Source organism: Carcharhinus amblyrhynchos, chromosome 2 (assembly GCF_965287045.1).
Source record: "Carcharhinus amblyrhynchos chromosome 2, sCarAmb.v2.hapA, whole genome shotgun sequence".
NCBI lineage: Eukaryota > Metazoa > Chordata > Chondrichthyes > Carcharhiniformes > Carcharhinidae > Carcharhinus > Carcharhinus amblyrhynchos.
In genome coordinates this window covers 74,855,723-74,882,945 of record NC_137325.1, presented here as the reverse complement: position 1 = coordinate 74,882,945, position 27,223 = coordinate 74,855,723, and the positions used below count along the sequence as shown (strand labels likewise).

The 27,223-nt window shown below is 40.1% G+C and overlaps 1 protein-coding gene across 1 annotated transcript in view; it reads right to left on the bottom strand.

Annotated features, from left to right (window-relative positions):
* Positions 1-12,270: 12,270 nt before the first annotated feature.
* The window catches only part of LOC145355412 (thrombospondin type-1 domain-containing protein 7A-like), a 429,239-nt gene continuing 414,286 nt past the window's right edge, over positions 12,271-27,223 (bottom strand). Inside the window, exons 25-28 of the mRNA XM_080207485.1 lie at positions 26,801-26,883; positions 26,111-26,324; positions 16,157-16,244; positions 12,271-14,800 (exon numbers count right to left, since the gene is read on the bottom strand). Coding sequence (XP_080063611.1) covers positions 14,716-14,800; positions 16,157-16,244; positions 26,111-26,324; positions 26,801-26,883 — 470 coding nt within the window. The 3' untranslated portion in view covers positions 12,271-14,715. The remainder of the gene's footprint in view (positions 14,801-16,156; positions 16,245-26,110; positions 26,325-26,800; positions 26,884-27,223) is intronic.

The following is a 27,223-nucleotide window of genomic DNA, read 5'->3' as shown; positions in this document are numbered from 1 at the left end:
GCAGACACAAGGAGAATGTGCAGATGGTGATCCAAGCTGGGAACCTAACCCAGGTCCCTGGCGCTGTGAGAAAGCAGTGCTAACCATTGTGCCACTTGGTGCTCAGTTCAGCAGCCTTCTATAGTTGAGTACTTGGACCTTTTCCTTTTCAGGTAGACTCAGCGGGTTAGCAGGTTTTTGGGAAAGAGAAGTTTCCTGTTCTTCACTAATTCAGAAGTTGATTTTTTTAAAAACTTTTGTCCTTACTTGGCCAAGAACCTGCTCTGATGTCATCTCTCAGAGTTCTTTCTCGGGGTTTTGCACCAAGTTGGCTGCTCTCAGGTGGGCTTTATGCAGTTCAAAACTTAATTTGGCTGCTAAGTTAATTTTCAATGAGTCACTGGGAATGACTTTACCACCAATTTTTTTTTTTGAAAGTGCTAGCCAGACTTAAAACTGGGAGAGTTTCAGATTTGTTTTTTGGGCATGTTTTCAGGTTTCTCCCCTATATGCACTTTGCCTGTTGCTTGCTGCAGAAACCTGTGGGTGGGGCTTACCATGCTCAAAAGCCTGCAGAGGGAGGTAGTGCGCATGTGCGGGCCTTTGATGCTGCACATGCGCACTAGCACTAGCAGGGGTCTGACAGAAAAGAGAGAGTTGTCAGGTCATTGCAGTGCAGGCAGCCTGAAGCAGCTCCCCTCCCCCTTGCAATTGTGGGGGCCCATGGCCCCAGGTATAACCCCCGTTGACCCCATTGCCACCCAGACTAATCATGGACCCTCCTCTCTCACCAATCGTGGACCCGCCACTCTTGCCCCCACCTATCACCACGGAGTAACAGTGGGCTCCCTCTCCCTCTTATCCCCCTCTCTCCCTCCACTGATTACAGCAGAGTGGGAGCGGGCACCCTCCTCCCATTAGCCCAGCCCCCAAATCAGCCCTTCTGCCATTGCCCTTATCACATTACCCCTGCACATTGGCCCCACCCTCATTGACCCATCCTCACTGGCCCTTCCCCCATTGACCCCACTCCCTGGCACTGCCCAGTGGGCATTGTCCAGGTGCCAGGATGGCATTGCCAGTTTGGCACTGCCCAAAGGGCATCCCCTCTTTGCCCTTGGCCTCCCCAAGGGGCCTCAATGGCCTCCAGTTCCACTGGCAAGGCCAAGTTGATTGCTCCCTGTTCATGCAGAGCATGTCTATTCCTCGCTGGTGCGAACCTTTCCCCGCTACGTCATAAAGGAGAGCGTGCTCGGACAATTGAAGTAAGCAGATGTAAACAGTATCATACTTCCGTATATTAACCTGCTTCCCACCCATTTCCTGCGAGAGGCTGACTGCGCTGGAAATCCAGTGCTCGTAAAATTACGCCAGTCATGAAAACTGGCGCCAGTCGCACTAAGCACTTTACATTCAGGTTTACGCATTGTGTCTAAAAATGTGTGCAATGTGATGGTAAAATTGCCCCTATTGTTTCACCAGGCAAATAAGTTAATTACACTGTGGTCCTTTGAAAAACCTTTTTACTTCTGAGGGAATAGGAAATAAGGTGGGACTTCAAAGTATTTTGAAGATTCAGTGGCGATCCCTGGAGGGGTCTTTGCATTTTAATGATTCCTTGCAGCCAGTTCTAAAGATCTGAGCCTAACAAGGTTTGAACAAACATAGAAAGGTGCCATGATATCTGTCCATACTTCAACTTTGAAAACGGCTTTTAAGCCAATGTAAAGAAAGGTTTGAAAACAGAAATGCACCTTTAAAACAGTTGTCCTTAAAATCTGTAATATCATAATTGCATGTTCATGACAGAACTTGGCATTCATTGGCCTGGCACAGAAGAACTGTTTTGACCAGGCCTGGTAACAGACTTCATTCAATAGATAAACAGGTTAGGATCATTTCTATTTAATTTCAAACTTTGGGTTATTTGTGATCTACAATGCTACTGTCGCTTTTGCCCAATATATCAGTAAATGTAAGTGCATGCCAAGGATCGTAATAAAGAGCACTTACTCTGTGCATTGTTCTTGTTATTTTGGGGTGAATTTTACAGAGGTTGGGGATGGGGCTAGAATTTGCATATAGCCCCCAGTAGAAATGTCGGTCATGAGCCAATCATAATGTACTGGGAATGGTCTTAACAAGCTGATTGGGATCTGAGTAGTTCCGGCAGCACCATAACTGAACTGCCATATTCACATCAAATTGAGGTACGTTGATTCAATTATGGTTTTTGAAGATCATCCATCAAAATTTTTTAACTAACTGTACTGCTATTTTTGCAGTTGGCTTAATGGAACACTGCTTGGTGAATATTAGCAGCGAGCAATTTTTTCCTTCAGTGCGCTCACTGGTGGCTGCTACTGGGACTACAAGGAACCCCAAGGAGTAGATCCATTGATACCAACCCTACACATGACTTTGGGGCTTTTGACTGGGGAGGGGCTGAGGGTCCCGGGGAGGGAGGTGGGGTTCAAATTCTAGAGGAAGGGATACAAATGGAGGGGTGAAGATGAGGGACAAATCAGAGGAGGAAGGGTTCCATTTTGGGATGGTACAGAGGTCCCTCTAAAGTGGATATCCCCCTTCCAGTCTTTAAACCCTGAGGTCATGAAACAGCAGGCTGGCCTCTTTTGTTCCGCCTTCTCAGCCACATGTGTTATTGAGATGGAGGTGGAATGAAGGTGACTGATATCAGATTCTGTGGGAGATACTTTGCTGGTGGGTGGGAAAGTGATGGGCCAGCCACCCATTCTAAGTTATGTGTCTCATTCATCTATAAATATGCCAGTGAGGAAGCCATAAAATCCACTCTCCCTTCTCCCATCCCCCCCTATTCCCCCCCATTTCCCCCCATCGCCCCATTTCTGCAGCTGCAAAAACTCTCCTCCGTCTTTCTCCAGTTGACAGACTAGGTGAATATTCACATCAAATTGAGGTACGTTGATTCAATTATGGTTTTTGAAGATCATCCATCAAAATTTTTTAACTAACTGTACTATTTTTGCAGTTGGCTTAATGGAACACTGCTTGGTGAACATTAGTAGCTAGCAATTTTTTCCTTCAGTGCGCTCACGGGTGGTACGGTAGTTAGCACTGTTACCTCACAGTGCCAGGGACCTGGGTTCAATTCCAACTTTGGGTGACTGTCCATGTGGTGTTTGCATGTTCTCCTCATGTCTGTGTGCATTTCCTCTGGGTGCTCTGGTTTCCTCTCCCAAAGATGTTCAAGTTAGGTTGATTGACTATGCTAAATTGTCACTTAGTGTCCCAAAATATGCAGGTTAGGAGGAATAGTGGTGTAAACATGTGGGGTTACAGGGATAGGGCTTGGGTAAGATGCTCTGTCAAAGAGTTGCTGCAGACTCAATAGGCTTAATAGCCTCCTTCTGCACTGTAGGGATTCTGTGAACTCCAGCTGCCATGGTAAGAGAATATAGCCATCAACTGCTGTCAATTTTATAGTATTCTTGCAACACAACCCTGAGCTTCATGCTGTCTGATATTTTAATTGTAGCCGAATTCCTGACCCAGATTACAGAACCCAAATAGCAAAATTATCAATTGATGCAAGCAGTCATCTACTGAACAACTACATGAATGATGGCAGGATACAAAAGATTGGGCATCACTATGTGACAGTAAAACACAGAAATTGCAAAACCTACACCGAAGAGCTTCAGCAGAGACCAGTTTTCTGTCTGAATATCCAATGATAATGAAAATTACCATATAAGCGATTATCAATAAGAAGTAAAAACATAAAAAGTATAATATCTCAAAATAAAACTTGTAATAATGAATTAAGTGTTTCTGTACAATATGTTTGATTTCATTCAATTTTCTAAGAACTGGGAAACATATCAATTTTGCTGCTGGCCTAGAACTAACAGACCAATTTCTGTGCTATGCAGGAGCTGAGGAAGATCCAAAATCTCTCATCCTAGGGTGATAAGTTGCTAGCTTTTAAACTGTATTTATTAATCACAAGCAACACTTACATTGACACTGCAATGAAGTTTCTATGAAATTCCGCTAGTCACCACAGCCCGGTGCCTGTTTGGGTCAATGCGCCTAACTAGCATGTCTTTCAGATTGTGGGTGGATACCCACACAGATGCAGGGAGAATGTGCAAACTCCACACAGACAGTGACCCAAACTGGGAATTGAACCCAGGTCCCTGGCGCTGTGAACTGTGCTGCCCTCTGAATGAGGTGGTGAGCAGAGCAATTGAGTCCACAGAAATTACATAACATCATATATCAGAGTGATATATCACTATAAATTGTGACTTGTGAGTTGACCTGGTGTATAAGACAACTTCTGTTTTTGGACACCAAAATGTATGTTTAGGCCTTTATTCATATAAGTTGACCCTTCATCTTTCAGTAAATATATGCAGGCTTAGGACTAGACTTGCATTAGGAGTTGGCCTCAACTTCTTTTCATTCAAAATACATTTAGGGTTGCACGCACTTTGCATGTTAGTTCATGGGGTCAAACAGACGATGCAGAGAGTGTTGCCAAGAAAATGCACAGGGATTTAAGACACAGAACAGACTGCACATAGTGACGGCTGAATAGAGATGTTTTCATTTTTCAAAATAGCTACGATCTACACCAACATTGGCGGTTCTCATTTTAGACGCAGGGTGTAGGTTGATTGCTGTTTTGGAAGGGTTTTACAAAGTTTCATAAGTTAATTTATACACTGCGATCTGTGATTTATGCCAGAAAATTTTCTGATCTTCATTGTCAACCAGCATTAAATAACAAGTAAAGTTAAAGTTTATTTATTAGTCACAAGTAAGGCTACATTAACACTGCAATGAGGTTACTGTGAAATTTCCCTAGTTGCCATATTCTGGAGTCTGTTCAGGTCAATGCATCTAACCAGCGCATCTTTCAGACTGTGGGAAGAAACCAGAGCACCCGAAAAAAAAACCCATGCAGACACAGGGAGCATGTGCAAACTCCACACAGGTAGTAACCCAAGCTGGGAATCGAACTCAGATCCCTGGCGTTGTGAGGCAGCAGTGCTAACCACTGTGCCACTGTGAGGTCCACTGCCTCATTTTTCGTCATTATAGTATTATGCTTGAATAACATAAACTGACAAGTGTTTTGTTATTTTCATTTACTGCTGGAAGGTGTGGATTGGAATATTCTTTATTTGTATTCACTGTTGCAAATCTGTTGTCTAACAATTTCTTCACACCTTCTTATTGGCAAAGGAACATTATTCTAAGGATCCCAAATAATTTATTTACTGTTCCTTTTCATGTCTCCCCATTTCCAAAATTGTTAAAAGTCCAATAATACTGCTTGTTTCTAGTGAATGTGGTTGCCACTTTGCCAAGAAGTGTGCTCTATCCACCGTTACATGTACCAGTCTTTGCATTTCTTGTGCTCCATGAAATCAATGCAGGCTATATATTACAATGTGGATGAATTTGATTTCAGTGGAAAATAACTGGGAAAGATGTATAATAGAATCAACATTGTCCATCTTATACCATCACCCAAAAGCAAAATTACCCACAAAGGTTTTAGGGGGCATGATCTCACTTTCAATTCAATGGTTCAAGTGATTTTTAAGATGAGAATGTGAAATCAACATGATTAACCCAATTTTTCCCTCTTTTCAGTGCTGACAGACATGCCCAATACTTTCCAAGTTTTATTTCAATTATTTTGAGTTTACAATTTATATTCACCTCTTGCTGTAACAATGGGTTATCTTTGTCTTTACTTTTTCAATTGCGATATTTATTTTTAGAAATGGAAACATTACAGTGCACATGTCTTTTCTGATAATAATTACTCAGTGATAGATTCCTATATTCACTGGAAATGAGTAAATGACCAGTTGATGAATGAATGATTGACTGATGACTGTTGCCACAGTCATGCATGTCTTGATTGATAAAATAATCAGATTGCTGGAGGAACTATACAACTGAATGGGATCTAAACGGTTGCTAGTTTTAGGATTGAATGAATGAGAGATTGAAAATATTGCCAAGGGCTGAAAGTTTTAAGTGGCAGATTGGGAAATAAGAAAGCTGACAGTGCTGCAGCATCGTGGCATACAAAAGCTTCAACATGCTGTTCAACTTATATTCTGCCTTTTAATATAATAAACATTCCAAGGCACTTTGCAGGAGCCTCATCAAATTAATCGCCCGAGGAGGTATTAGGGCAGGTAACCAAAAACTTGGTCAAAGAGTGAGTCTTAAGGACATCTTGAAAGAGGAACGTAATGCTGTGAGGTGGGGAAGTTTACAGAGGGAATTATACAACTCCACCAAAGGTGGAGAGGTTAATATTGGGGATGTGCAAGAGGCCAGAATTAAATGAATGCAGATACCTCAAACATTTATAGGATTGGAAGAGATTGCAGACAAACGGATCAATGAGGCCATAGAAGAATTTAAAATAAGGCTGAGAATTTTAACATTGAGCCATTACTCATCCTGGCGCCAATGTAGGTCAGAACTGAAGAAGAGTCACATGGACTTGAAATTCTGTTTCTCTCTCCACAGATGCTGCCAGACCTGCTGAGTTTTTCCAGCATTTTCTACTTTATTTTGTAATATGAGTAATTTACTTTCTGCTGCCCCCTGTTGTGTGCCAGCTACTCCTGCAAGAAAGAGAGAAGCATGTCAGCTAATGTCAGGCAATAGGGGATATCACTGTCACCATTCAATAGTTGTCAGAATGAGCAAAGTGAGAAATGTAGATGTGAGGTATGCAGTGGTGCTAAATATGCAAGGGTAAAGCATATGGATGTTAGAATTGAGTTGTTAACTAGAGATTTCTGGTAAGTAGATGATGGGAGTGTAGTGATTTAAGCACTGTCTCAAGCTAGTAGTGAATAGGTAAGACATGACATTTGAATGTGATATCAATCACCTTGAACACTTAAGTGAGATCATTAAACTTCTCCCTGCATTGCATCCATGTTTGAGGAGCAATATTCCTAACAATCACATGACCATGTGCCTGGAGGCTTCCTTTCCTGTTTATGGATAGAAGACATTTCTCCCCCATTCCATCAACTCTTTGGTGCAAGCTCTCTATCATGTTGAATCAGTCTTCAATTGTTGGCAGTATAGATTCAGCTAATAAAGGACTTCCATCATCTATCTAGCCACAATGTACCTCCCATTAGAGGTGCAAGCTGCCTATAAGTAGCATTAGATATTGGGTCCTTTGCTGATATGTGCAGTCAATGAACAGTGCGGGTAGTGGTGCCTGTGTGCAACAATCATGTAAAGAGTATAAAACACAAATTTAATGTACTGTTTGCATCACAATGAACGGGCAGAAGTTAATTGCATGGCATGAATCCCGCACTTGTTTCCAGGTGATAGCCAATTTCATCCCCACCTCCTGGTGAGCTATCCCAGTCAAAACTGAAACTAGACTATATTCTGACACTATAACAGTGTGAGTACAAAATACTGATTGGCGATATGAAAGGAGGGAAAAGAAGATTGGACTGAGAGAGAGTTGAGGAATAACATAAAGGAGTTGGAAGATTGTTTGGTTTGAAATTAATGAAAAAAATCTGCAGTGGTCTTTCTCTGAGAGAGAAAGCAACCAGCAGATTAGCTTGGTGGTATTGAGAAGGCAACTAGAACAAGGCACTGAGGCATCCACAATCAGGCGAAAGTAAATGAAAGTCTTACCCCTGAGAAGAGCTGGAGGTGAGGAGGAGTAGTTTCCAGAGGACTTTGGCATACTTATGGGTAGTCACTACAGAAGCAAATATTTTGATTGATGTATCTTATAAGAAAAAGACCTGAGGGGGTGTAAGGAGTACAGTTGAATGCGTATCATACATAGTTGTAACACATGATGTAAAAAATGCTAGTTTTGTTTAATTCCTTTAACTACAATAAAGTTTGTAATTTTTGTTTAAAAATATGGAATCATGTGGCATTGATTAATTACTGGTTGTTCAGATTTCTTTTGAAATGATTGAATCAGAACACGTCCATCTTAAATGGGAGACATTTCGTTTTGAGACTGTTCCTCCCAGACCATCGTGGTGATGGTAGTAGTGGTAGTAGTAGTGGAGAGTGTGGCACTGGAGAGTGTGCAGAGGAGATTTACTAGGCTGATTCCGGAGTTGAGAAGGTTGCTTATGAGGAGAGACTGAATAGACAGGGGCTAGTCTCATTGAAATTCAGAAGAATGAGGAAAGATCTTATAGAAACATATAAGATTATGAAGGGAAAGATAAGATAGAAGCAGGGAAGTTGTTTCCACTGGCGGGTGAAACTAGAACTAGGAAGCATAGCCGCAAAATAAGGGGAAGCAGATTTAGGACTGAGTTGAAGGGGAAAGGAGTTGTGAATCTGTGGATATACTTGCCCAGTGAAGGAGTTGAGGCTACCTCATTGACTGTTTTTAAGGCAAGGATAGATAAATTTTTAAACAGTAAAGGAAGTTATGCTGAGCGGGTGGATACGTGGAACTGAGTCTACATAAAGATCAGCCATGATCTTATTGAACAGTGGAGCAGGCTCGAGGGGCCAGATGTCCTACTCCTAGTTCTTATCTTGTGGGTGGACTAAATTGGTGGAGATTGAGACTTCAGTCTTTCACTTGGGAGGAAGACCTGCCGTTGAGACATGCCAGGCAATCTTGCTGCAATATCGCTCACAGCAAGGCCACAGCTGGGGAGTGAGTGCTGGTGGGACTGCAGGAGGAAGGCCGAAGGGGAACATAACAGCCCCAAAAATAAATGTCAGATGTGTTTTCCCTTTCATAAGAGGAGTTCTTTGAGTGTGTAACAAGCAGAGTGGATAAAGGTGACAGCTGATTCTTTCCCAGTTGATAGTTCCCAGCTCACCTGCTCCTTTGCCCGCTCTGTGAGGTTGCAGAAACAAACAATGCAGGAACTCACTCCAAAAACATTCCAGAGTACTTCTAGACTCTTTGCAATAGCAGAATGTGTAAACAATAACTTATCTGTGATGTCTCGCCCTTTAAATAACAACATGGAGGGCCCATCTTACATCTTAACACTTGTTTGCTGAATAGCTGATGAATTTATTGCCTGGTATTACATCAGTCAATTGAGCTGTATGACATCAGGGTGGTGTTGATTTAAGCCTTTCACTGCAGGTTGGGGGTCGTTTCATCGTGCGCCTTTTTCCTGATGGAATGCCGCACAGGCCAGAAGAACATCCAAATATAAGAAAGTAGGAGTAAACCATGTAGCCCCCTCAAGCGCACTCCATTATTTCCTAAGATCATAACTGATCTTCTGCTGCAACACTCTTTTTCTGCCCACTCCCTATATTCCTCAATTCCCGAAATAACCATATATCCCTGACTTAAACATATTCTGAGGTGAGGAATTCCAAGCCTTCCCTTTCTCACCCTTTTAAGGCAAGGATATCCTTCCTGAGGTCTGTAGACCAAAATTGAGCCTGTAATTCTCTGTTTTTTTTCTCTCTTCCACCACCCCTTCCACCCCACCCCCTCCCACTTTTTAAAATAATGTAATTACGTTTGCTAACTCCCAACGGAAAGTTCGCCGGGCGTGATCTGACCAAAGCTTTTTACGATTGTAATAAGGGATGAGCAACAATTCCTCGCTATGCCAGTGACATTCACATTCAATGCCAAATAAATAAAGAACAATGTGCCTTTTGCCTTCCTAATTGCTTGCTGTAGCTTCATGCTAACTTTCTTGGTTCTTTGTATAAGTCTATCCAAGTTCTGAACATTAGCATTTGCAAGTTGTACACCTTTTTGTAAAAACATTTCGTTTCCATTTTCCCTACAATGTTAGCAAGTAGAGTACAATGTTAGCAAGTGTGAGGTTATCCACTTTGGCAGGAATAATAGTAGGAAGGATTACTATTTAAAGGGCGAAAAGCTGCAGCATGCTATGGTGCAGAGGGACCTGGGGGTCCTTGTGCATGAGTTGCAAAAACCCAGTCAGCAGGTGATCAAGAAGGCGAATGGGATGCTAGCCTTTATAGCGAGGGGGATAGAATATAAAAGCAGGGAGGTCTTGCTGCAACTGTACAGGGCACTGGTGAGGCCGCAGCTGGAGTACTGTGTGCAGTTTTGGTCACCACACTTGCACAAGGATATTTTGGCCTTGAGGGAGTGCAGAGGAGGTTCACTAGGCTGATACCGGAGATGAGGGGGTTAGACTATGAAGAGAGACTAAATAGACTGGATCTGAACTTGTTGGAGTTTAGAAGGATGAGGGAGATCTTATAGAGATGTATAAGATAATGAAAGGGATGGATAGGGTAGAGGTAGAGAGATTCTTCCCGCTCAAAGGACAGCAGGTCTAGAGGGCAGGTAAGGGAGGGGGGGGGGGGGGGGGTGCAGTTTAGAACGGAGTTGAGGAGGAACTTCTTCACTCAAAGGGTGGTGACTCTCTGGAATTCTCTGCCCATTGAAGTGGTGGAGGCTACCTCGCTAAATATATTTAACTCACGGGTAGATAGGTTTTTGGTAGGCAAGGGGATTAAGGGTTATGGAGAGAAAGCGGACAAGTGGAACTGAGCCATTTCAGATCAGCCATGATCTTATTGAATGGCGGGACAGGCTCGAAGGGCTAGATGGCCTACTCCTGCTCCTACTACTTATGTTATGTTGTTACCAAAGTGAATAATCTCACACTTCCCAACACTTTCCTCTCTGTTGTTTATTCCCTTAAGCTAGTCAGATCCCTTTGCAACTCATCCTCACATTTTCATCTAGATTTGTAGCATCAGCAAACTGAAATGTATTACTTTGTTTTAAGTCAATTATTTAGATTGTAAATGGCTGAGGCCCCAGTACTGATCATTCCACTGGTCAGAGCCTGCCAATTTGAAAATGTTCCATTATCCATACTTCCTGTTCATTAACCAAGCCTCTCGCCACGCTCATATATTATCTCCCCCCCACAACTCCATGATCCATGACTTGTGCATTAACCTTTTGCGTAAAATCTTATTAAATGCCTTTCAAAATCTAAGAGCACAACTTTTACTAGGCTCCCTTTATCTATTCTATTATCTATTCCATTCTCAAAAAACTCTGAATTTGAAAACCATAATTTCTCTTTCATTTGACTATCCAATGATTTTCTAAATGCATTGTTCTGGCTCCCTTAATAATAGATTCCAGCATTTCCCCAATGATTGGTGACTGGCTAACTGGCCTGCAGTCCCTTGCTTATTCCCTCCCTGCTTTCTTGAATACTGAAGTTACATGTACTAACTTAATCATTCTAGAGTCCAGCACATTTTGGACATTACCCAATATCTCTTTTAGAATCCCAGAAAGTTGACTATCAAGTCCAAGTAAGTTATTAGATTTTAGTCCAAGTTTCTCCAATACTTTTTGTCTGTTACTGTTGATTACTTCAAGTTCCTCACTCATATTGGTTTCTTTATTTCTAGCACGTAGTATGTTTCTTCTACTGTGAAAAAATATACAAAGCATTTGTTCAATGTCTTTACCATTTCCTCAATCCCCATGATAATTTCTCTCATCTGTCTCAAAGAGACCAATGTTTACTTCAGTTGCTTGCTTCCTTATTCTCTACTTACGAAAGTTCTTACTTTTTTTTAATATTCCTGGTTCCTAACTTTTTTTTACTACTCCTTTGCTGGTTACTTTGCTCCTATTCTTTGAAATTCTATAGACTTCTATTTTAAACACATATGATTCTTCTGTAGTAAGTCAGGAATGAATCTCTCTTGCTAAGCTTCTGTTTTTTTTTAATTGGATTGTATTTTTGTTGAACATTTTGAATTGTTTCTTTGAATTGTTAACTTATCACCGCAGGGAAGCAGCGGGTGACATATACCCCAACAAAGCAGCAATAGATCTCCCTGGTGCTGTAAAGCAATGAATGCCAAGCCCTAAATTATCACCTTGTTGTGTCAGTTATGGTGTTGAATTCAAATGACTGGATAATTCAAAATAGTTTCTGGATTTAAAAGATCTAATTATTTGAGGTGGGTTGGAATCCTATGAGCATCAATGGCAAATTAACTTTAGTAATAAATTTTGCAAGAGTTCTCCTGGCCACTCTTGTAATTTTGCCTACAGCAATGGTGTAAATGGCTTTTGATGCTCAACCTCTGGAATTTTTGACAAAGCTATGGTGTGAGATTCTAATATGCAAAAGAATAGGGCTTGGTAGCAAAGGTGCTATTTCTTGTATTTGGCTATAAAGCTGCTAAATGTTACGTATATCTGCTCAGTTAAGATTAATGAAAATGCACACGAAAACTCTTGATAATTTTTTATTTCATGTTTCAGGTAGAATAAATGTTATCAAACAGTAACCTGCTATAAAGCATGTGCCACATCTTTGTTTTAAATATAATTATTACTCAATAAAATTTGGATTTATTCCCTCCCTGCAAAAGTTTGGAGGTATACATAAACATTTCTTTAATTTTAAAAAAGAAAATGTACATAATTTAAAAAATAAAAAAAAATGCCTTTATCTACAAATTAAAAGTAACACATTGGAATGAAAGAGAAACAGATTCTTTTGGCAGATGCTACCTTCATTCAAAGCATGCATATAAACTGCTAAGAGAAACAGTAATGAGTTTAATTTCATGAGCAATGGAATCGCTTTACTGATAACTGTTTTAAGCAAGGTGACAGATGTCAGCACACTGACCACTCATACTAAATATACAGTAAAAGGTAAAAACAAACTGTAACAGAAGTAAAGTTCCCAATGCCTTAAAATAATTTCAGATTGTAAACAATCCTGTTCCTTGGGCACATTATATAGCATGATCTAACAATTCGCAGTTACTTTGTCTCAGCAATTCATTTCAGGGTCTGATAGGAAAAGTATGCTCTCATTACCGTGAAACAAACAAATAGGCTTGTTTACTTAAAATGTTAATTTTTCCTGGAAAATGTAATGCTGCTGCAAGAGTACATTTTAGAAAATAGTAAAATGCTGAGTCACTTAGATCAATGATGAACAGTGTGATTTTTAAAATGCTTCAATACTTTGTTTGATTGTGTTTCTTCCTGAAAAGTAATTCTTGCTCACTTTGTATAAGAATGATCGAATAAACACATTTTACACAAACAGGAATGTAGCAATAATAAATGGATACTTATTCTCACATTTTGTAATTTGCTCAGGCAAAGAAATGAAGTGTATGGCAACATTGGATTTTTCTACCAGTTGGCTGTGTTAATTAGAATTGATTGGGATTTCTGCTTTTTGTATGCTAACTGCAGTTTCTGCTCTTCCTCAGGTTTGGCAATGATAATAAAGTAGCCAAAATATGTCACCCTTTTAAAAAGAGCGACAGAAAACTGTATAAAAAGATTGAACTAGCAAAACAGCTAGTGGAGTGTTCGCACAACATAAGCACATAAGATCAGAACGATTACATTTTTCAAAAAATTCAACTAGATGCCTATAAATACTGCAACTATACTGACCACCGATACACTTTACAAAATAGCTGCAGTGACTATAGACACATATGTATATACATACACTAACTGAAATACTCTGATTTCATTTTGCCACAGTACAGAGCTGTTGCAATCCATGAGTAAACAATATTAGTTTGCTCCTTTTCAAACTATCTATCTTATATTACGGAGATGAGACACTTCTGCAAAAAAGGGGCTATTTCTAAGGTGATGACTGGTTAAGTGCATATCATGCAGCACTAATATAGTGCAAAGAAGTGCCTCACATTTTAACAAGTGTTGCAGACCGTAGTTTACTGGCCATTCTGAGAAAGCATTTTATTAGGTGGAACAAACAAGATTATAATTTGCAACATTAATGGTTAGGTATTGGGTATTTTCAGCAGCAATAGGTACTGGAGTAACTGGTTAGCTTGTTGGAAATACATATACAGCCTCATAAGTAATGCATGGAAGGAAAGAAGGAAACGATTTAGCCTGTTAATACTTAAGATTTCAATTTCCCAGGTGAATGGTTTTGATTTGAATTTCTTACTATCGCACTTTGCAGTTTTTGAGGATCATGCTTTTTGACAAACTCTAGTAATTCAGTTGTCCTTCTTGCTCTTACCGTTGACTTATCGCCAAGCACGTATATATTATTCTGTATTGCTGCATCTACAGTCGCATGAAAGTTGATAGAAGTATAATTTTGCATCCTTTGTGCATTTGCATTGCAAAGTTATCACTTTGAAACAGCTCTGGTCTGCGGTTCGTAGTTTTAAGTTCTCAATCCACCAAGTCTGTTCTTTCTGCTAAGTGTGCCATCAGGTCTGTGAGCAGTCGTCAGTTTTTCAGATGACTCCTGTTATAGTTGGATAACTTTCTCACTCTGACCGTCATTCTTGTATTTGATATATAATTATTAGACAAAAGGCAATTAATATAAAGTTCAGCTTTCCTTCTGGATTATAATGCAATGAATGCCTTAACATCTTAGTCAAATAAAAGCAAAATTTGCTTTTAGTGCGCTGGAGAGTGCATAGTTCTTTTGCATCATTTCATAGCTTTAGCTTGCTAAAAATAGACAGCTGTATCATTTGATGTCCTATACTTATACTGAGAATGACAACTTGTGGCATATTTTTTCCATCTATCTTCTTGTAAAAATGTCACAGTGTTATAGAATCTGACAAACTGTCTCAGAATTCCCTAAAGGACTGTAGACCAGACATACGGTACTGCACGTTATACCTTACACTAATTAAGAAAGACTGGGAAAGATCTTCAAGCAACAAGGGAGACTACATGTCAGCATCTCCATCATAAGCCAGGGTCAATGGTTTCAGTTTATTATTTTGTTTTCTCTGTGGTTTCTTGGGTTTTTTGCTACAAAGAAGAGGACAAAGACTCAAGTTATAATTAGCACACAAAATACCTTTGTCATATAATTTTACAATGCACACAAATTCATGTTTTAGATTTAATCCTCAGGTCAGCTAAATGGCCTTAATGCTCCTGAGTTTGGAGTGGTAATAATCATCATGCTCACAAAAGCAGATTTATATATAATGATCTCTGCCAGGCTGAGGACTGAATGTGGATAGCTAGCTACAGCATCTTGCTTTCTTCAACATCTGAACAGAAAATGATAGATATAAGTAGGAACAATGAATAAACGTGTTCTATACCACAGCAGTCTCACTTGTCATGCAGATGAGCAGTGATGTGCAAGAAATGTAAAATATTCTTTTTTTGAACACTAGTCCGAAATGTAATCTAAAACCAGGACTTGTTCAGTGTGACAAAATACTGCACAAAATTTTGAATGTTCATTTCAGCAGAACCATTCTTGGCTTGATGTGTTTCAGAATCTGGCAATGAAAAGGATATTTTTATCATGTTGTATTTACAATGAGCTTTGAACCAATTTAAAAAATCTATACTGAAAGATGAAGCTTGGAATTGCATGTCATTTCTTGAGGAAAGTGAACATAATGACATAAGAAGTAGGAGCGGCAGTCAGCTGTATGGAAGTATAATACTGATACCTGGCCAAACAATGACAAGTTCGAACTAGCACTACACCATAATGTCAATAAGATATCAGTTAAAACCTTAAATGCCAATTAGTTGTTAGCACATGCAAGGGAAGAAAAAAGTTAAAAGATGTTACTTGCATTGGAGGAAACTTAAGACTTCTTTCATCATGCTGATAAATGCACTTGGAACTACTTTCTGAAGCTGTTTTTGACTTAAAAGCAATTTGACCACACACCCTGCAGCAGAGCGGGTGACATATGCTATTTAGTGTAATAGTTGTTTGGAGCTTAGCAAGGATTCAGCAGGAGCCTTCTGTTCCATGACTTTTTGAAGTGCTTCAATAACGATGATGTGTGTGGGCAGAAAGTTAAATCAGTAGATAAAGTAAATGCACAACAGTAGATTTTTTTCCAAGTTTGACTTGATACTAAACCATTGAAATATTCAGTCTGCAGACTTCAGTTTTTAATCTGCAGATTTGAAGGCGATTCACAATTCAGAAAGTTGTACAGCACAAAAAGGCTTCAACCAGCTCTCAGTAGCATTTTGGTTATATATTCAAAGGGAAATTACTTGTAATAAAGTGTGAAGTTCAGTAGTTTGCACACATATACAGTCCTCTCACTTAACTCTGCGGATACCCTCCAGTATAATTGCTATGCCTATATGTTTCGATGGCATGGGGCACTCCCACAAACTTACCAGGCTAGATAGATCATAGAGACAATGAAGATTATTAAGACAAAACCTCCTGCTGCCACACCATAAACCCAAGTTTTCAGCTTCCCATCTATAAAGCAAAGATACCTTGTTAACTCTTAATAATGAATACAGAGATCCTTTAGTCTAAAACTGAATGTGGAAAGTGACCCAAAACAGTAGATTTATTCTGAAACAGTTTTACTATTTTTATAATATTTTGCTATATTTTATATTTTTCTTGTTGCTTTAATTTCTATCTTTCTGACATTCTTCTACATTTGGCAGTCAAGAATTACAATATCTGGTGAAACAATCTAGTCTATTCATTGAATCCTCTCCAGCTGATGTTGTAAAAGTATACATGGATTGGGCAAGAAAAGACTAGTTGCTTCATTTAGCTTACCCTGCCACACATCCCATCAGGTTCCGTGCTTGATGCGAGAACCACAACTTTACAGCTAGTAATTATGAATCCCAGAAGTGCACATAGGGATACGTGAATAATACGATTTGTGACATCAATTGCAGCTCCTTATACATCCTCCTCTTGTTCAGAATACCATATAGCCTTTAACATCAGGAAAATATCCAGCTTATCTCATTATATATTAATGAACTTGTAAATGATATCATATATGAGAAATTAGTTTGTGTGTGACTATGTTTACAGAATACAATAACAAGATATTGTGGATGCTGGAAATCTGAAATGACAAGAGGAAATGCTAAACATATTCAGCAGGTCTGGCAGCATCTGTAGGGAGGGAGACAAATGGATGGAATTTTCTCAATTTTAGGCAGAGTGGGCGCAGCAGGCAGGAAAAATGGGTGGAAGCCATTGGCCCCAAAGATTGTTTCTTCTGCTGTATTTTTTCTTCATTTATTAGAGATGAAATTGATTTTAAGCAAGTACAGAGGTAGATCAAAAGAGATCTGTGATAGTGTGAAAGATTAAATGGCAAAAGGGGCAATGACACAAGTTAAGGGGCAAGTCCCACCATGTTATCCTGGCTCTGAATGAGCCTGCCCCAACAGCAAGGTTTTATAAGATTGGGGTCATGCTCAGGTGGTACCCTGCCCACTCTGGCAGTTCTGGGGAGGTGACTGGGGTAATGCCTCAGTTGTTGCATGCGTGAGTGTGTCAATTTTTACTTTTTGTATCGGGGTGTTCTTTTAACAAAAAATAAAAATAGAACTGCCACTCTGCCCCCAAAAAGAAACCCATGCAACACCACCAACCCCTCTCCCCCCCATAATTGCCCCTGGCACTATGCAGGCACTTCCCCAGCACTAAGCCCTGGCAGTGGTCAGTGTCGAGGGGTAGTGGCAGGGTACTATCCAGACATGGCCCTCTTCTTGCTGGGGGACGTCCTCACCTGTGTGTCTCTGGCAGGTTCTGCTCCCCAAGCTGTGGGGGAGTATGTTGTGATCCACGTCAGCTTGCCCTCAGACAATGTGAATGAACAATCGAATAAGGTGGGCGGCTAGCAGCTGTAAAGTTCTGATAATTATTTTAAATGCTTTCAGATGGAAATCCCGACATTTAACGGGGACTGGGGACAATCAAAATGGGAAATCCAAATGTGGCATAAACCACATTTTGGGATTCCTGCAGGATTTCCTGCTCCCAGCACCAATCCTGCTCCCCCCAAAACAGGAGCAGATAATCTTCCCCCAAAGCTTCTGGTCAATGGCACAGACTTTGCCTGTAACTTTTCTATGTTTTCATGACCTTTCATTAGAGATTAAATTGATTTTACACAAGTACAGAGATAGGGAAAGGGGGGAAGTAGAGAAAAAAGTCTGTGATAGTGTGGAAGGCTAAATCACATAAGGGGCAATGACACAAGGCAAAAGCAATTGGTATTGGAACAAATAAAGAAACAAGAGATGGTTTTAGAGGAGGGATAAATGAGCATGGCAGGATCATTACCTTTAGTTATTTCACCACTCCTATCTTTCATCTCATCATAAACCATCCCTTTTGTTCCTTTTCCCAGTCTCTGTGCTTGATTACCCATTATTCCTCCAACTTTTTGCACTTGTGTGAGAAGATCATAGATTCATAGACCAGGAGCTTTCTGAATTGGACCTAAGTGCCCATGCCAGCAGGAGGTCTGGAGGGCTTTCCGCTGCTAATTTATTCATAGCAGACAACCTGCCAGCCAGCCTGCTGTTCCGAGACCGCGCTGCCATTTTAAAATGGCAGCCCGGTCTCCAAGCTTGGAAACGGGCACACCTCTCCTACAAAACGTAAATGGTGGCCCCTACACTGATGAACATCTCACCCAAGAGGGGCATCCTCTCCCCCCACCCACAAATAACGGGCTACCCCCTCACCACACAGGCACAAGGCTGATCTGATTCCCTTCCCCCACCAATCAGCCCTTTTCTTCCCCTCAGACCACCTACTCAGTCTCCCATCAGGCCATGTGCTTTGGCAGTGCTAACAGTGCACTGCCACCTGGCGCTGACACACTGGCCTGGGGGTGCTCAAGGAGGAAGGTCCAGTAGCCTTTCATCCCTTCGCTGCTGCCAAACTGCATAGGAAGGTTTCCTAAAGGTTCCTGGTGGTTGGACGGGCACGGTCTTCGAACTAGGTGTTGAACTCGCTATTCTCCGCGGGAAGGGGGTGTTGTGGCTGGACTGCACTTCAAGGCTTGGCAGACTTTAAGATTGCCCTGGCTGGGTGATTTGATGATGTAGAGATGCCGGTGTTGGATTGGGGTAAGCACAATAAGAAGTCTCACAACACCAGGTTAAAGTCCAACAGGTTTATTTGATAGCTTGTGTCATGTGCTACCAAATAAACCTGTTGGACTTTAACCTGGTGTTGTGAGACTTCTTACTGGGTGATTTCAGACAGATCCTGTGATCGATATCTGCTTTCCTGTCTGTAAGCTGGGAAAATTTCTGAAGTGGCCAGGCCACTTTAACCTCCATACCGCCCTGTCACCAGGCAGGATTTTAAATGATTGCAGCACTCCATTCTGTTGCAGAGATTTTCCTTTCTCCCTGTCAGAAGCTCAGGTCAGAGTAGCTCTCTTTGAAGTCCTCTGACAGAAAGGAGATGTCAATTTCACTGGGGAGGGATGGGTTCCAATCAGCCAGCCCCAATATATGCACACAATATATGCTGAGACTTCCCAGCAAGCACAAATCATTGAAACCCTCTCCATTGCACTTGAAATTCAACGTGCGCAGCCTTGTAAAAGATTCAGCTGTCAGCTCAATGGATTTCTATCATCTTCCAACCACCTATGTTTATTTTGATTTCTCTTCACATTGGCTGGAATTTTACTGGCATGCCAGCCCCGATTCCGAGGGTGGGCTTGGCTCCGAGAATGGCATTCTCCATTGGCCTCGGGCAGGATCGTGTGAAACTTGGGCAGACGTGCTGGTAAAATTCCACCTATTGAATGCACCCCAAGTAGTCCATTGATTCTGAGAGCAATGTTGACAGAGTCTAATCCTGATTGACAGTCTGTGGTGATGCACTCCAGCAATTTAAACTTCTTTTGGCAGCAACTTTCAAACTGTGACCACCACCACTGAGAAAGACAACGGCAGTAGATTCATGGTAGTACTACCACATGTCATCAACTCAAATGCCACCTTGGCTGAACTTTCTCTGTAATAGGACTGTGGGAGTTCCTCCACCAGATGAACTGTAGTGATTCACCACTTTCTCACAGGAAAGTCAGGATGGGCTATAAATGCTGGCTTTGCCAGTGATGCCCATTTTCTAAGAATGCATTAAAACAGTAGAGCTCATTTTGATTCAACATTTCTAATTCAATTCCAGAGAGTTAGATTTCCAGAGCCTCATAAACCTGGTAGCTCCAGGGTGGCCTTGTCAGCAATCAACCCCCAGGGCTATCTCCACCAAAGCTTCTGATCTCTCCCAAGAAGGCTTCTGCTCCCAAAGTCTTGAACCTTCAATATCCCTTCCCTATCATCCCGAGTCCCTGGATTGGACCTGTCAGGTCAGGGTTCCGACTTACCTGCTCCTGAAATCTCTTCTCTAGCATTCCGCGCTGGACCAGGCCTGTAAATTAGGCTCACTAATGGCCTAGGAGCTTGCCAATGCATTAGTGGGGTCTGCTTGCTCCTAGCAGGTAAAATCAATTAAATCTCCTACCATTTAATGCTATTTCTTTCTTTGTGAATGCTGGGTGATCATTGAGTATTTCCTGCACTTCCTGTTCATTCACAGACATGAACTTATTAGCATTTCATTTAGCTTCCAATAGAGATCAGTATAGTAGCATTCTTTGAGGTTGACATGGCTATTTTTCTTTCAGTGCATGCAAGATTGTGTGAAGTGTTTTCTTTTACATCTCCTAACAAACACATAATTAGAATATGTAAAAATCCAACTTATAGATTTTAGTTCTCCACAAAATGCAAAATGGTTCGGTCATAGAAGACAAACTTAAGCAGTGGAAAGGTGTGCTTCTGAATGGAGGGCTGTGACCAGTGGTGTTCTTCAGGAATCAGTGCTGGGACCTTTGCTGTTTGTAATATATGTAAATGATTTTGGAGGAAAATCTAACTGATTTGATTGGTAAGTTTGTGGACGACACAAAGGTTGGTAGATTTGCGGATAGTGATGAGAAGCATAATAGTATCCAGCAGGATATAGTTTGGTTGGAGGCTTGGGCAGATGGCGTTTAATCTGGACAAATATGAAGTTATGCATTTTGGAAGGTCTAATACAGATAGGAAATACACAGTAAATGGCAGAACTCTTAAGAGTATTGATAGGCAGAGAGATCTGTGTGTACAGGTACACAGGTCACTGAAAGTGGCAAAGCAGGTGAAGAAGGTGGTGAAGAAGGTAGTCAAGAAGGCGTACGGCATGCTTGCCTTTAAAAACTGGCAAGACATGTTGCAGCTTTATAGAACCTTAGTTAGGCCGCACTTGGCATATAGTGTTCAATTCTGGTCGCCACACTACCAGAAAGATGATGAGGCTTTGGAGAGGTACAGAAAAGATTTACCAGGATGTTGCCTGGTATAGAGGGTTAGAGAAACTTGGTTTGTTCTCACTGGAATGATGGAGGTTGAGGGGCGACCTGATAGAAGTCTACAAGGTTATGAGGGGCATGGACAGAGTGGCTAGTCAGAAGCTTTTTTCCCAAGGTGGAAGACTCAAATTCTAGAGGACATCAAGGTGCGAGGGACAAGGTTTAAAGGAGATGTACGAGGCAAGTTTGTTTTACACAGAGGGGATGGGTGCCTGGAACTCGCTGCCGAGGGAGGTAGTGGAAGCAGATACAATGGTGACTTCTAAGGGGTGTCTGGACAAATATACGAATAGGATGGGAATAGAAGGATACGGTCCCCGGAAGGGTAGTGGGTTTTAGTTCAGTCGGGCAGCATGGTTGGTGCAGACTTGGAGGGCTGAAGGACCTGTTCCTCTGCTGTAATTTTCTCTGCTCTTTCTTAAGTTAATGTGATCTGTCAAAATTATTTGCAGATTGTAACAAGGAAACTTACTTTAAGATAAAGTTATGCAAAATATATTGATCAAGAGGTATGTGACCTTAAATGCTTTATTTGTATATATCATCTGTCCCTTTGCATACCTACATAATATTAGAGTAGTTCACTTTTTAAGAGCTTTATTATGATCTGTATCAGTATTTGGTTCATGAAAGACCTCCAGGGTATCAGAAATTGTAGCGCAAATATGAACAATTGCAAGAGAGGCTAGAACACATGAAAAGGTTACCATGTAATTCTGATATAATGACACAAGGTCATCTCACATTAATTGGAATTGAAGCGTTGAATGAATAATACTGCACTAGAATTAAAAAGTTAAGTTGTATCTTCATGTAAGAGAAAACTTCACATTCTGTTCTTTTGCATGTGTTTAAAGATGGAATTAATAAGACTTTGAAGGTTTAATGAATAATATTTCAAGTGAATTTCAATCGGAACAATTCTGAGCACAGACAGCCAATTTAATATAGTCACACTGCAATAGAGAGATTCCTTATCCTCTCACTGAATGCGGGGATGAACTACAATGGAGAGCAAAATAAAGTAGCTATTATCTGGCTGATCTTTACTATTGTCTATCAGTGAGATAAGGAAGTCCTGCAAACTCACAACAGTATTCTAGATGCTTCAGGACAGAGAAAGGATTATGTTGAGAAGGTGGATTACTATGATCAAATGAAAAGCGACAGATTTGCTGTTTCTAACGCTCATTTTTTCTTCTTCTGAAAAATACCTATGTTCTTTCAGGGTTAACTATTGTCACACATAACAATATGTGAGTAGTAGATTGTAATGAGGAACAACTGCAGTAGCCTAGAGCTCGTCTCAAGCAGGAATGGAGACAGCAGCAGATTAAGAAGTGTGTACATTGATGCTGAGTTTGATGAAGGAGGTTAATAGGCTTAGGGTAGGGAAGTGGTCACATTGTACCAGAGTGTAAATTTCAGCGACTGAGAACAAGCTATGGACAGTTGTGATAGATTGGCTAAGAAACCTCAATAGGTTTGACAGCAGAGATCACAGTGATCTGGAGTAAATTAAAATAAATGGCAAAAGGCTAGGGTTAGCTGAAGTCAGAGATGGAGGAGGCAATTAGAGTAAATGACTGTGAAGGCTAGTCCAAATAATCATTGGAGCTTTGACAAGGTGTTGTGGTGCATGGGGAAATGGAGCAAACAGGCCATTATAGATCTCAATGGATTATAGTGAAGCTATTGGAAAAAAAAATTACAAATTCATGGCTTTGCAGCAGGTGAACTGGAAATAAACAGGTTTCTAGTCAACTGCACAAACCATAACATATAATCTTGTACTTGAATTTAAGGAACATTTAATGTTCTTCTGTACTGACGTGGAGTCTAAAATATGTTAATGGCATATAGGCAATGAAATACATGCCAAAAAGTCTACAGTCCACACCAAATAACATTTCTAATTTTCCTTTTCAAAAACTCTCTGGCATGCACATTAAGTTCAAAAGATTTTGTCGTCAGGACTTTCATGTAATGGCTTTTTTTAAAACTGTAGTTAATTCAAAATTCTAATTATGAAATGAAAGGTTGGAAAATGTTGGATGACATAAAAAGGTAGCTAATTGATAATGTCCAAATATATAGGCTGAAAAATCTGGTTGGTACTTGCAACTGTGGCATGGTAGATCTACTTTGTAAAATGTATTTATCACAGGCTCTTTCTTGGCCCCTATTGTTTATTTGGTGAGCTGCTGAGTTACACAGAACAAAAGTAGTCCATGTGCCATCCCCATTCAATGTAATTAGTGTTTACCAATTTGATCTGGAGATGTGGGAGGGCAATACAACTGACTTCAGGACTATTTGTTTACAGGAAGTCGGCCAGTATTCTGGCTCTCAATTATGATCTAGCAACCTCCATGAACTGCATGCATGGAAAATCTTGGAACTCCCTCCCTAACAGCACTGTGGATGTACTTACACAACAGAGACTGCAGCAGTTCAAGAAGACTGATCACCACAAGCAGGATTGGGTAATAAATGCTGGCCTAGCCAGTGCCATAAATTAATAAGAGGGCAAAAAATGTATAGCTCAATTAGCAAAACCACATAGATCAGTTTTCTGTAAATTAGCTAATCCAATCACCACCTGGTTCTATTTGATTTGGATACCTTGTGTACACACATGTAACTATATTCAGCTGAACTTTCTCTAGTTCATGCCACAATTCAAGTATCCACAGTAACTACTTCAGGTATGAACTGACAATTAAATAATAATAAGTTATATATCTAGTACAACACAACCAGTTAGTAGCTGCATTCACTTGTTTATATGATGGACACACATGCATGCGCACACAATCACACACACAGACATGTGTATACATGCAGACATAGACCTAAGGGCATATGCATGCATAAGCATGCACACACACGGACACATGCAAATGCATATGCATGCATGCACACAATACACAATGGAATTTTATACATTCCAATTGGTATTCTGTCATCAGTGTAAACATTGTAATACGTTCAAACTGTAATGACATTTAAAGGCTTACATTACTGTACTGTCCTTCCAAAAAATGGCCAATGAAAATAGGAAATACAGTCATTAATATGCATACATTGTTGCCTGATACCCTGAACTAATGAGAAGGAAATTATTCTATATGGGCATTTAAAAAACTGCTCGTGAATAATGAATGGCTTCAGTCAAAGCTGCTGCTTTTCTGAGCAAGTGTTCCCTGATCAAAAAACTGTTCTCTTAATGCAGTTGATGTTAGTGCTTACTTACAACACATACAACTCAGCACTCAAGTAAGTTAAAAATAATAATTTATGGTCAGAATTGTTTTGCCTCAATGCTGGTTTTTATAATCTTGAAGTTCTTAGTGCTGTCAGGGTGCAATCAGAGACTTGTACTTCTGTTTATCATTTCCTCTCAGATCTCTCTTCAATACTGAATTCTATATAGCAAACATATATATATATAAATTATTTTGGCATAGACTCTTTGTCAGAATCGAAGATACGCAGCTGATAATTTAACCTTTTTTTTACAGATGTTAACTGATCTGTTGTGCATTTCCAGCATTTTGTGTTTCAATTTCAGATTTCCAGCATTCAGTTTTATTTATTAAACTGTTTCTTTCTCTCTGGCAGTCACACTTGTAAATTGCTGTCATATCCCGACTAACACCTTGATCATACACACTAGTTATATAGTAAATAACCATTAACTCTACCAATAAAATCGTGAAGAATTTCAAGCAGGGACGTAAAGGTATTAGCCCAGATTTTGTAGCCAGGAGTGAAGTCACAGCATTGCCATGGATCTTGAAGAAAACTTCCCATAAAGACCTAGTTATCCCTGTCACATGGATTTTATCTTTCCTGACATTAATTTCAATCTGGTTCATTGTTTCTGGGTGCCTGGAGGCAGAAATCTCCAGGCACTCAGAAACAATCATCCAGGGAAAGTAGCCAATTACTTTGAAAAATTCTCACAGAAAGTGAACCAAGTAATAAAATGCACTGTTTGTCCTTCATTTTTTATAAATTTTACAGAAAGCAAAATAAAGACTGGAATGTGTACATTAGAAATGTCGAACTTTAAAAAATAAATCAAAAGCGACAAAATTCTATCACAATGGAAAAGAATTGACATCACATGAATATAAAATTATTTTTCTAGAACGTGAGAGGCTCTGCAATAATTAAGACATAATATGCTGTTAAAAACCCAGTTACATCTCATTAACAAGGTATAACCTTTACAACAATATTAAAACATAAAAGCAGAATTCATCATCAGTTCAATGATTTTGAATTGATTCTTGTCTGCAGGGACTTTAACAGCATACGCTATGGAAAAGTATGAATCATTGACAGCAACTTTGGGATTTCTGCACTTAACTGGACATGTGTGGATTCCAGAAATTGCTGTCAGTTTCAGAGGAGCAACAACTGCGAACGCTGACATTTTCACTACCACAAAATCTGGGCCAATATTCTCAAAGCCAGGGAGTTCAGTATCCGCCAATAAAGTGAAAGTATCTATCTTAGAGTTAGTAGCAGCATGAGGAAATGTAGTTGTGAGCATTATTGTCATGAGAGCATCAAGAATGTTACTGTTCAAAACTCAGAAGTTTCCAACAGAACATAATTAAACAGTGTTATAATTCCATAGCATTGCTACCACCTAATTCAATTTGTGTAGTTGCTTCACTTTGAAAATAAGATGCTAAATGTTTGAAAATCACTTACCAGGGAAACTTTGAATCACCTAAGAAGTGTTTGAGTCATATTTATCTATTTGCTCATGGAGCAATCTGAATTATATTTAACATTTAACACATGTCCCTGGTTTGGGAAATATAAAACTCAGACATCAGTCAAGGATTTAGAGGTCTGTTTAAATAAATAGAGGACTGAGATTTTTAAGCCCAACTTTTTATCTGACCTGCTCCAAAGGGCTGTAAGAACCACATCCGTCCTGAGTGCCCTTGTTTGTTGTCGGAGGTTTGGGTTGGGTTGATGGCTCGACTTGTCTTCACATCAGCTTTATTTTCCTCCACTGAAGGGATTTCTAACACTGGAATCATGGTACACTGGTCCAGAAAATTGTCAGTTGTTACCACCTCCGTGTAACCTTCCTCACAGGCACACACTGCAGACTACACATAAAAAAAACAAATAAAGTTAAAGTTTATTTATTATTCACAAGTAGGCTGACATTAACACTGCAATGAAGTTACTGTGAAATCCCTTAGTCACCACACTTCACTGCATGTTCAGATACACTGAGGGAGAATTTAGCATGGCCATGCACCTAACCACATGTCTCTTAGACTGTGAGAGGAAACCAGAGCACCTGGAGGAGACCCATGCAGACACAGGGAGAATGTGCAGACTCCACACAGACAGTGACCCAAGTTGGGAATTGAACCTAGGTCCGTGGCACTGTGAGGCAGCAGTGCTAACCACTGTACTGTCCATACATTTAAGCATTTCATACAGTCATTTATCCAAATTGAATGAAAATAATATTTAACAATGAAACATGTTACGTGAAACATCACAACATTTAAAATGATAGAACATAGTAAATGAAGGAATTCTATACTGTTGTCAGCAAGCAGCTAACACTTACATCAGTGCAGTATGTGTGAGGTTTAGTGCATGGTGGGTTACACGATCTGTCGGCATAAGGTTGGTTCACTGCAGAACAGCCACCTACAAGACAAGCAGTTATATTTAGCAATAACAAACAACAGACTTGCTCTGTAATTTTGGGACAGTGATGAGTGTCTGATGTTGAGCGTCAGGTTTCATTGCCATTGCCAGTGTTAACTCGAGATGAGCATTAAAAAATAAAACCCTTTGTTGCTAGTAAAAGGGAACAGGAATTTCATTGCATCACTAATTGAATGTTTGTAATGAAAGAATGGAAAATTACAGGTCAAAAGGTTTAACTTCTTAGAAAATAATTCCGAAAACATGCTGTCTATTGAAAATATTTCATTATTGATGAACTAATCCCTTCTGCAATCTCATTAGGTCTCTATCATGTTAT